The sequence below is a fragment of the Zea mays genome, chromosome 1 (assembly GCF_902167145.1).
Source record: "Zea mays cultivar B73 chromosome 1, Zm-B73-REFERENCE-NAM-5.0, whole genome shotgun sequence".
NCBI lineage: Eukaryota > Viridiplantae > Streptophyta > Magnoliopsida > Poales > Poaceae > Zea > Zea mays.
Window position 1 is genome coordinate 39,688,770 of NC_050096.1, and position 12,345 is coordinate 39,701,114.

The 12,345-nt window shown below is 45.7% G+C and overlaps 1 protein-coding gene across 1 annotated transcript; it reads left to right on the top strand.

Annotated features, from left to right (window-relative positions):
• The first annotated feature begins 5,790 nt into the window (after window positions 1–5,790).
• Window positions 5,791–7,470, top strand: LOC100286054 (uncharacterized). The gene has a single exon (NM_001366614.1). The coding sequence runs from the start codon at window positions 5,889–5,891 to the stop codon at window positions 7,251–7,253; it is 1,365 nt and encodes a 454-aa protein (NP_001353543.1). The 5' UTR covers window positions 5,791–5,888; the 3' UTR covers window positions 7,254–7,470.
• Window positions 7,471–12,345: the final 4,875 nt, after the last annotated feature.

Consider the following 12,345-nt stretch of genomic DNA (forward strand, 5'->3'; position numbering starts at 1 on the left):
GATTTGAGGCTTGCGCAGTACACCAGTAGGAACATTACTCATTTACCCTACTGGGTTTTGCTTATGCATGGTTATCGAGTCCATCCATTAGCATTTTATGGCAAACTCAGTTACGCCCTAACGTATGAGTTCCGTTTATCTTGGTTGTTGAGCAGTCAACATCTCCGAATGTGAAATGTCGGTTGATTCAACAGCCTACTGTTCGCGCAACCTTCCATTTATGCTGCATTGGGCACGGGGACGATCAAACATGGACATGGTGACCACTGACCAAGACTGGAAGACAGCTATCAGGTCAGGAAGGACCGGACCCATCTACAGTGAGCAAAGAGATGAACTCTCTCAACCATCATGGATGCTCACCTTCACTCGAGTCGAGTCTCGAGGTAAGAACCTTCTGTTAGGTACCTAGGCAAGGCTGGCTTAACTATCAGGGAAACATTTGGCGCGTTGAATCTATTGTCTATTGGTGGTGGGCCTGGTCCTGGAGAACTTTCACTGTTGTGGCGCATCACTCTGAGTGCTCGACGGAAAAGGACCGCTGCCGAATGGGCATGGCATCCTAACTCTTAACTGCTCGGCGCGATGCTTTATGCCCATTCCTGGCTTTTAAGGCGCATTGGGAAAGCTTGCCTTCTTTTCGTTTATGTGCCAAACCTGCCTGTATCACACGGAGTGCTGGAGCACTCAGATGTTCTGTATACTTTTACCCGGCAAGAGTCTTTTTGATAAGCTAAGGAATGAACTTTCTTCCAGCTCCATGTTTCGGCGCGCTCCTTTCGGTCTTGTTCGTTTCTGTCGGATTACACCCGGAATCGTTCCAGCTAAGGGCTTGTTCGTTTGCGTCGGATTGCACCCGGAATTGTTCCAGTTAATCAAAGTTTATATAAATTAGAGAAACAATCCGGTTAGGAATCGTTCCGACCCACCAATCCGACACAAACGAACAAGGCCTAATCAAAGTTTATATAAATTAGAAAAACAATCCGGTTAGGATTCGTTCCGACCCACCAATCCGATACAACATAATACAGTGCACTGGATCCAGTGGTTTGGTTTTCGTTATGACTTATTATAGTAGTTGCTCCAGAACAGAAGCAATGGTCCTGCGGCGTCCTTACTGCTTTGGTGAGGCTCCGTGTCTTCCGAAAGCCTACTCCACTAATATTGTTGGTTCCAGGATCGAGTGCTTCATTGCGCAGTTGTCTTGTCTCCAAACAATGCTGCAGGATTGAACAATAATCAGAGGTTAAAGAATGCTTGGACACAAGTGTTGCTGCGGTGGAGCAAAAGGGGACCGGATGATTTTGCAGAAGCGATGGTATCTTTATTCCCCTCGGCAGTCTGGCACCAGCCTTCAGTTGTGCACGATTGGTGCCTTGCCTTTGCCCCCATGTGAGCGCATCATGGCCGCTTGTATTGAAAAAGAAGCGGGATAGCCATTCGTGTCGGGTCAACACTTGTCTCCAGCGGCAGTTTAATCATTTGTGAGAACGAAACTGAATACGACGAACCCGGTGTCCCGTTCTCGTGTGTAGATTCTGATGACGATAGTTGCAGCGTTTTGACTGATGAGTGCGAGCCACGCCTGCATGCATGATGCATGAATAGCATTTTGCTACTACTTGGAATCTACCTGTCCGAGACCATCTGTCCAAAATTCGGAAGCACGGGCGATGAGAAGGTGTGAATGTCTCACGTTTCACGTCAGAACTCTCAAGTGGCCCACATGTTTGTGCCGTACCAGGCTTTAAGCTGCCTTCAGCCTACAGGTCTGGTGGTTCATTATTCGTTAGGTTAAATAATAGATGCAATCATTAATATGCAGGCATCAGTCAGTAATTTTATAACAATAATCGTTTAGTAATAAATGTCGTCAATAATATTGTAGTCATTAGTCAATATTTTTACAGCAGTAATCGTTTAGTAATATTGTAGTCATCAGTAATTTTACTGCAGTCATCGCTCAGTAATTTTACTGCAGTCATCAGTCAGTAATAGATGCGGTCATTAGTAAGTAATTTTACACCAGTAATTACACCAGTAATCGCTTATTAATAGATGCAGTCAATAATATTGCAATCATCAGTCAATAATATTATAGTCATCAGTTAGTAATAATAATTTTAGCAGTGAAGAAATGTTTGGTTATTACTGATGGAACATTGAGTTATTACCGACGAAACGCTCGGTTATTACTAGCGAAGTGTTGGGTTATTATCAACGAAACGTTCGATTATTACCGATGAAGTGTTGATGCTTTGGCTCTACTTTATAGCCGAATCTCTTTGTTGTAGCCATATTCTTCATTGATTCATCCTTTTTATGTTCAATATTACCATTATATCTTGCCTAAAATGTTGACTACATCTAGTTTTGATCCCCCCCTTGATCTTCCTTATTATTGTTCAATATGTTCCTATAAAAATGAGCAATGTGGTCAAATTCATTATCCATGGAGTAGCAAGATATAACACCACAAATCTACTAAAGTTACTTTAAGGTATAACTTATAAATGCATCATGTGATTCTGTTAATTACTTTGCAAGTCATATGAATTCTCATGTTGATGATACTAGTTATAACAATAAGATATATGTTGCATCGACTAATTATTTTGTTTGTAGTGGTCTTCACCATAAACATTGTAATATTGGGTATCATGTTCTAGATCTGAAATCAACTATGATTTCTTGGGTTTTAATGCTACTAGCGACATACAACGTGCATATCCTTATTCATCGACTATAAGTTTACAATATAAGGTTCTGCCATAAGATATACCGATGGATGAGAGAATTAGCTATGTGATACTAGTTATATAGGACGAAATTGCTTAATTCGTCTCTATGTTATGCTCAAGCTAAAGGCTAAGGCCAGTCTAATAATAAGACTTTGACCAAGTTTATCAAAAAGAAGATTAAGGATAACCCAAGGGGTGGCATGAGATTATTATTAGAAGATCTATGGACACATTGTGTATCTAGACATGATGCTACTAGAGTTACTCCTTTTAAGTTGATATATAGGCAAAAGGCTCTATACCTATTGAATTGAATTTGGATGCATATAGGTATGTTAAACAAAATAAACTACATGATTGGCAATTTCGATAGGGTGACATATAAGAGATTAAAGGCTATCAAGGTCCAAGGACATGGAGAAAGACAAGGCTCGAGTTATTCATGCGTACAATAAGAAAGTCAAAAGCAACTTGTTCCAAGTTAGAGATCTATTCTAAAAAATTATACTATCAATTGGAGCAAAGAGCAACAAGTTTGGCAAGTGGTCACCGAGTTAGGAGAGTACTTATAAAATCATCATGAAAATTCATATATGCTAGAGACGTTGTAAGATGATAGTCTCCCAAGAATAATCAATAAAAGGTATCCGAAAAACATTTTTCAAGTGTTGACAAGAAGCCTAGAGTTCTTTCTAAATAATGGCCGATACTTATATCATCCTTAGATACTAGATAGTCGATGAGTTGGGCATCATTGATATTTAGTGCTTTTTATATTTTCATATTCACGTATTATTCACCTAAAGAAATGAAGGTATATGTTGACACACAAAAGTGTCCTACCAAAGTTGGCTTGGCTGCCACCCAAAGTTGGCTAGCCCGGGGTGAAGTTGGCCTGGCCGAATTACCTACTGCCTAACCACAATAACGGGACCCGTGAAATCCAGTCTGGTCGGGTTTAGAGGTCGGCTAGGCCGGGTTTATCTATATTCAAAACCGATTCATTTTAAATAGGTTTTTAATATGTGAAACTTGCGAAACACATATTTGAGTTGTTTTATACTAGGAAAGATCACCCCTTCAATATATATGACTGGATAATGATCGATTAAGGCATCAAACACCCGATTGGGCAAAAATGCATCCACCATCTCTTTTTTCTTATTATATTTCTGTTTATCACGTTTCCTGACCAGATTTGACGGTGTTCTAGATGGATTTATTGGTCCTAGGATAATCTTCACGTGCTCCATTCTAGTAGGTCATTTCGATATGTGTTTGGAAGTAATAGAATTGACATCAGATTAATCAGTCTCTAAATCGGTTTTCTTGGCCCGCTACGTTTCTTACTGGGTTTAAAGTTGTGTACTCCCTCCGTTTCTTTTTATTAGTCGCTGGATAGTGTAAAATTGCACTATCCAGCGACTAATAAAAAGAAACGGAGGGAGTATTAACTATTGGCTTGTTAGTCATGACGTGGATATCTTCCTACTATATGCCATGCATACGAGGAAGACGCGAAGATATGCATCCGCCAAGGCGTGCAGTGTACGGAGTGGGTCCAATACTCCAATATGCTTTTTGTCACCATCAAGTTATCCTTTGGCCTGACCTTTTTCTGTTCTCTCTGACCAGGTATCAACAGCTCTCAACACAACGCATGCTCCACTAGGATCTTCAGCCGTCTGTCAGGCGAGGCGCTGGTTGCTTCTGCAAGCAGCAAGCACATCTGACGCTGTGGGAAGCTACCACTACCAGCAAGACTGCAAGAGTGAGGTGGCCTTTGGTTCCCATCCAGAAGTTAAATACTCGTTCCGTTTTTTTATCATATTTTAGTTTAAAAATAAAATAGTCAGCGATGAATATTTGAGAAGCATATAGTATTTAACAAAATCCAATACAACGGCTTATAAAAAAAGATTATAAGATTCTGTTATAAAATCTAATAAAATTTAGAAATTGTTTGATTAATAATGGGATTCTAGAGTGAGATTTTAAAAATAAGACATGAACCATCTGATTTAGACGTTATAGGTGTGGATGTTGGGGCTCGTAGCCAGCATGGATCGACGGGGCGTCATTGTCGCATGATGCCATTGCCTGGGTCACCGTGTGGCAGTCTGGCTCATGAACTGTGGCTTTCCGGGATCCACCAGACAGAGCCTCGCGTATAGATGTCCAATAAGCATGAGGCCCGTGAGCCCGACACGAAGGCCGTTGTTTGGGTCTGGTCCAAGCTCGGCACGACCTGGTTCTATGCGGGCCTGGGCCGGCCCGGCACGAATAAGCGGGTCGAGCTCGGATAAGAGACTAGGCACGATGGGCTAGCCTGGTACGGTCTGTTTACCTCTAAGCCCGTTAAACCCATTTTTTCGTGCTAAACGGACCGGTCCGGCCCGTTTAGGCCCGCTGCAGGCCAGACTCGAACAGAAAAATGAGCCCACGTGACTAGACGGCCCGGTCCGGTTTTCTAACCGTGCCCGGCGGGCCGGACCCAAAACGGGTCAGGCTTCACCGGGCCCAGGCCGGGCCGAGCGGCCCATTTGGACATCTCTAGCCTCGCGGAGGCAAGCCCCCTTCACCGCCATAGGCCATGGTTGCTGTGAGAAACTGGAAACCCGACGGTCGACAGGCAACAGCCGAACATGTGGGTAGGGGAGCACAAGCACAGGAAGATGAGAGGGTTGTACTGCATTGGTAGGTCTCCACTCACCACTGTCCAGCTGTCGACCACGGGTTTCTCAACCGCAGGCAGGATGAACTGGCGACGAAGGGTCTTCTCGACAAATCTAACAAGAGATCATGGCCAGGCAGCTGAAAAGTCACTGGCTCGCCTCCAAAAATCCCCCAACGATGCTGGACAGCAAATTGGACAACCACCAGGTCCAGGAGGAGCTTGTCTCTCAAAAGCTCCAGCTGCGCCATCTGGACGGACAGCCGTGTCCATGAGGCTACAGTACTTCTATTGATGAGGTCGCTGAACGTTGCATCGCAGAATCGGATGGGAGAACAGAGGGAACGAGCATTCGATGCTGTGCGAAGAAGCGAGATGTGACACAATGCAACGTGATTTAGTAGGGAAGAGGAGGACCCGGACCGGAGCCAGTCAGCGGTGAGAGTAGAAACGGAGAGTGTCTGCATGCCATGGAGATGGAGCCGATCCTCCTCCTCTGCCTCTCTCTTCTTGCCCACGGGGCGGAGCCGGCGTGCAGAGAGGCCAGGTTCACGGGGACAGTTCTCCCGCTGATGAGGGTGCAGCAGCTGGTGCTGCCGCCTACTACACATTCACCGCCGCCGAACAGGCTACGGTTCCGCCACGACGTCAGCCTGACCGTGCCGGTGGCCGTGGGCGCGCCGCCACAGAACGTCACGATGGTGCTCGACACCGGCAGCGAGCTCTCCTGGCTGCGCTGCAACGGGAGCCGCGTGCCGTCCACGCCGCCGCCACAGGCTCCGGCAGCGTTCAACGGCTCGGCTTCGTCCACGTACGCCGCCGCCCACTGCTCGTCGCCGGAGTGCCAGTGGCGCGGCCGCGACCTCCCCGTCCCGCCGTTCTGCGCCGGGCCGCCGTCCAACTCCTGCCGCGTCTCCCTCTCCTACGCCGACGCCTCGTCCGCCGACGGCATCCTGGCTGCCGACACGTTCCTCCTCGGCGGGGCGCCGCCCGTGCGCGCGCTCTTCGGCTGCGTCACCTCCTACTCGTCCGCCACTGCCACCAACTCCTCGGACTCGGAGGCGGCGACGGGCCTCCTCGGCATGAACCGGGGCAGCCTGTCCTTCGTGACGCAGACTGCCACCCTCCGCTTCGCCTACTGCATTGCCCCAGGGGACGGGCCCGGCCTCCTCGTCCTCGGCGGCGACGGCGCCGCCCTGGCGCCGCAGCTAAACTACACGCCGCTGATACAGATCTCGCGGCCTCTGCCGTACTTCGACCGGGTGGCCTACTCCGTGCAGCTGGAGGGCATCCGCGTGGGCGCCGCGCTGCTCCCCATCCCCAAGTCCGTGCTCGCGCCGGACCACACGGGCGCGGGCCAGACCATGGTGGACTCCGGCACGCAGTTCACGTTCCTCCTCGCTGACGCCTACGCGCCGCTCAAGGGCGAGTTCCTGAACCAGACCAGCGCGCTCCTGGCCCCGCTCGGCGAGTCCGACTTCGTGTTCCAGGGCGCGTTCGACGCCTGCTTCCGCGCATCGGAGGCGCGGGTGGCCGCGGCGAGCCAGATGCTCCCGGAGGTGGGCCTCGTCCTCCGCGGCGCGGAGGTGGCGGTCGGCGGGGAGAAGCTCCTGTACAGGGTGCCTGGCGAGCGTCGCGGTGAGGGCGGCGCCGAGGCGGTGTGGTGCCTGACGTTCGGGAACTCGGATATGGCGGGCATGTCGGCGTACGTGATCGGCCACCACCACCAGCAGAACGTCTGGGTGGAGTACGACCTTCAGAATGGCCGCGTTGGCTTTGCACCCGCGCGCTGCGACCTCGCCACCGCCACCCAGCGCCTCCGCGCCCGAGCATAGGTTTGACGCGCGCGTCATGGCGTTTGTGCTCGACTGCTCGTTGTGGGTCTACCATTCATGGCACACAGCAGCAGGGCACGAAATCGTTGACAGAGATCAGGTACTAGAGATTAGAGAAGTAGAGATGGTCTCTCCGATCACCTGCTGCTGTGGTCAACTTTGTATTACGCGATCAGGTATACAAGACACTGACAAGCTGATATTATTATTATTATTGTTATTATTATTTATTATTATTATCAATTTCGCTCCGGCCACGGGCCGCATATAGAAGTAAGCGAACGCTATGGATATGTTTGGTTCCCTGGCCAGTGCACGGCCAGGCCCATTTGAATCAACAGCGCCATGTTTGGTTGTCTGGCCCAGCTTGAGGGCCTGGCTGAGATGAGCCCAATGCAATATTGTGGTCAGACCCGATTGGAACGCAGATAAGGGCATAAGGCACTTCGCGATTGAGCCTGGCCGCCGCGGTCTAGGGTTCGCAGTCTCTCCTCTCGCGACTCGCCGCCGTCGCGACTCGCCGCCGTCGCGGCTCTCGCTCTCGCTCTCGCTCTCTCCTCTCGGGTTCACTCGCTCTCGCCTCTCGGGTTCACTCACTCTCGCCTCTCGGGTTCACTCGTAGCCGCCGTGCTCCCTCGCCGCCGTCATCTCTCTCGATCCGTGGTGACGACACCGCGCCCACGGACGAGCTCGATCTGCTTCTCTGTCGATCTGCTTCGCTCTCGCCTCTCGGGTTCACTCGCAGCCGCCGTGCTCCCTCGCCGCCGTCATCTCTCTCGACCCGTGGTGACGACACCGCGCCTGCGGATGAGCTCGATCTGCTTCTCCGTCGATCTGCTTCGCTCTCGCCTCTCGGGTTCATCTGCTTCGCTGTCGGCGACGAGAGGTTAGCCCCTTTCTTGGCTGCACATCTACTTTCATCTACTTTCTTGCTGCTCATCTACTTTCATTTGCTTCGCAAGGATCGCTCTCCTACGACCTCGATCGGTTCTCAGCTGCGAGTGAACCCTAGCTGTGTGGTCTCCCTCTTCTCAGGTTTGATCGCTCTCCTACGACCTCGATCTGTTCTCAGCTGCGAGTGAACCCTAGCTGATCTGTTCTCGATCTGTTCTCAGGTTTAGGGTTTAGGTCTGATTGTTAACTGATTCTAGATCTGCTTTTCATTACTGATCTGATTAGTTTTTCATCTGCTTTGTCTTCTCATTCTAGATCTGATTAGTTTCATATTAGCAATGATATGTTTTCAGCTGCTTTGCTTTGTTTATGTTAATCAGATCTGGTCTAGAAAGCAGCTGTTTCTAGCAAACTGATTGTTGTATTAATCTGATTAGGGTTTGGTTAATATAACTAATTAGTTTTATTAATCAGTTTGCTTTGCTTCATTGTTGTATTAATTAGTTCTATTCTCGATCTGCTTTGCTTTGATTAATATAACTGAAAACAAAGCAGCTGATTCTAGCAAAGCAGCTGATTAGTTTCATATTAGCTGATCTAGGCAAAATTTTCTCATTCTAGATCTGATTAATATAACTGATTGTTGGTGGATATCTGATTGGTCCATGTTTTTGATGAAAAACTTGCATCTTTTCATTACTGGTCTGCTTAACTGAACTTAACTTAACTAAACTTAACTGAAAAACCTGCATAGTTTTTCAGTGATGTACTTTCATCTTAGTATATAACTGATTGTTGGTGGATATCTGATTGGTCCATGTTTTGGATGAAAAACTTGCATCTTTTCATTACTGATCTGCTTAACTGAACTTCACTGACCTGAACTTAACTGAATATTACTTGCATCTTTTCATTACTGATCTTTTCATTACTTTCATATTAGTTAAGCCATCTTTCAATATTACTATCTGTTTGGTCCATGTTTTGCCATGTTTATTTATTGACTTAACTAAATTTAACATGTTTGTCATGCTTGTCCTGTTTAATTTAATGGATTATGCAACTAGCATAATCTGTCTATTATATTAAGTAGCTAGTTGTTCCTCTTTTCTTCTCCCCCTCTTACCTTCATCTATTCTTGTTTCCTCTTCCCTTACAACAATCTTACCTTTGTTCATCCTTTCTTCTCCCCTCTGTAGCTTCTTGTCTTGTTTAATTTAATGGATTAATGCATTATATTATGCAGCTACCTCCATAACTATCTTCTTTTTATACTATGCAGGTAGTTAATGCATTATATTATGCTGCTACCTCCATAACTCTCTTCTTTTATTCTGATCATTTTTCAGTGATGAAAATATTTAAAGTCTGAGCTTAGGACCAAATTTCAGTGATGTTTTTTTTTTCAATCTGAGCAGACCACAATTTTTCAGTGATGTTTTTTTTTTTCAATCTGAGCAGACCACAATTTTTCAGTGATGTTTTTTTTTTCAATCTGAGCAGAGTACAATTTTTTAGTGATGTTTTTTGGTTCAATCTGAGCAGATCTCAATTTCTCAGTGATGTTTTTTAATCTGAGCAGAGTACAATTTTTCAGTGATGTTACCAAGCCAGTTTGGAGGAACATCATTAGATGTGGCAACCCTGGCTTGTTTTTTCAGTCTGAGCAGAGTACAATTGTTTCTCATTCAACAATTTTTTCCCTTTATTCAGATATGTTGGGTCCAAATCGTCATTTGCTGAAGTTGAGAGCATCGACATTGGTTGTTGCTATATCTTGTTGGTTGTTTGCTTGCCTTAGGCGTAGAATCTTTCATCCTCGTGTCACATATGGTCCAATGTTTCAAAGGGACATTGAGAGGCAGGCAAATCTTAGATTTATCTATGAATCTGATGATATCCAATGTGTGGAGCTGCTTAGAATGTCTAAGGTCCCTTTCTTTGAGCTTTGTGGTTTGTTTCGGTCTCGACACTTGCTAAGGGATAGTATTCACAGTTCTGTAGAAGAACAAGTTGCAATGTTTCTACATGTTGTTGGTCATAATCAAAGGTTTAGGGTTCTCAAATTCACCTTCCGAAGATCTACTGAGACTATTAGTAGATATTTTCACGAGGTGTTAAGTGCAATTGGTGAGCTACGCACTTAGATGATCACCCCTCCTTCCACCTCTGTCCATCCCAAAATTCATGTTAGTAGAAGATGGTACCCGTACTTCAAGGTACTTTCCATTCCATTTAGGATTGCACATTAACCATTTAATTGAAATATGTTAGTATTGTCTTTGTTTTAATCATTTTAACTTAAACATTTAGAATTGCGTTGGTGCCATTGATGGCACACATGTATTGGCTAGGGTTCCTAGTTCAATGAGAGCAGCCTTCATGGGTAGAAAGCACACAACGACACAAAATGTTCTAGCAGCTGTTGATTTTGATTTAAGATTTACCTATGTTCTTGCTGGCTGGGAAGGTTCAGCTCATGATGCCTTGATTCTATCAGATGCATTGGAAAGATCTGATGGCCTCATTGTGCCACCAGGTAATTCCATAACATGTTTGAATATGCTTTTAAATTACTTCACAATCAAACTAACTAGAATTCTTTGAACTAGGAAAATTCTATTTAGTTGATGCTGGTTATGCTGTTAGACCTGGATTTCTACCTCCATACCGTAGCACAAGATATCATCTAAGAGAATTTGGTGGAGGAAATCATCCACTCAATCCAAGAGAACTCTTCAATCTAAGGCATTCTTCCCTCCGAGTAACAATTGAGAGAGCTTTCGGTGCCTTGAAGAATAGATTCAAGATTCTATACAACAAGCCTTTTCATCCATATCCGACACAAGTTAAGCTTGTGTTAGCATGCACCATCCTTCACAACTGGATTCTTAGATATGGGCTGGATTCACATTTTCCTTCGGAAAACACTTGGGCTCCAAACATTGCCAATGTGGAAGGTGTCATTGATGCAGTTCATGATAACCAAACTTGGACCCAACAAAGAGATGCTATATCAACTCAAATGTGGCAGCATAGGGGGTCTAGCCGTGTGTAATTTCTTTGTGGTTTTCTTCTAAGAAACATTGTACTCTGCAGTGATGTTTTTTGTTATCAGCCTTACAATCTGAGAAACATTGTACTCTGCAGTGATGTTTTTTGTGGAACTTAATTATTTTTATATGCTGAGAGAAATTGTGATCTGCAGTGATGTTTTATGTTTGCTGTCTTGAAACTGTATCATTTTTTATATGCTGAGAGAAATTGTGATCTGCAGTGATGTTTTTTGTACTTTTTGCTTTGAAGCTTAATTATTTTTTATATGCTGAGAAAACTGGTCCTATGCTATGATGACATTTCATTAACTATTCTTATGACTTCAATTTTATAAATGTCTTATCAATTGTTTATAGACTATGGAAGTTGAGCAAGTTGCTGCTGGTAGTACCTCAAGGACTGCCATGCGCTGGACCCCTGTGATGTCAGCCTATATCCTGAGGAAGTTTGCAGACTTGGTTGGGCAAGGAGTAAAAACGGATAAAGGGTTCAAGGAGGTCCATGTCAACTCTGTTGCCAAGGCACTGACTGAATTCAGTGGCCAAGAAGTCACAGGCACCCAAGTCTACAATCATTTGAGGAAGTGGCATCAAAAATGGATTAGGGTTTGTAGGCTCAAGGACCTAAGCGGTGCTCATTGGGATGAGAATACATTCACAATCATCCTTGATGATGAACACCTCCTGGGCCATACAAAAGACAACCCAAAGGATGCTGATTTCCTCAATGTGCCAATTGAAAACTATGTGCAGATGCAAATTATATTTGGAGCTGGGCAGGCTACTGGCAAGTATGCCATGGCCTCAAATGAGCCCCTTGGCACCATCTCGGATATCACTGAAGGTGCTGGTGCATCTGAAGAACCATGTCTTGTTGGTACTGGTGCTACTGCCTCTGGTTCTGCTGGTGCTAGCCCTTCTCATAGTGGTGCTGGTGCTGGTAGTTCCTATGGATCATATGGAAAGAAAAGGAGACTCAATGATGAAGAGTTGGGGATTATGACAGGGCTTACTAGAGCTGTGAACAAATTGGCTGAAGCTGTCCAAGCACCTGTTGTAGTCCAGACCACAGATGTCCACCCTGATCTGTATCAAATTTGCATGAGTATTCCAGGTTTCACAGATGAGGAGTTGATGACTTG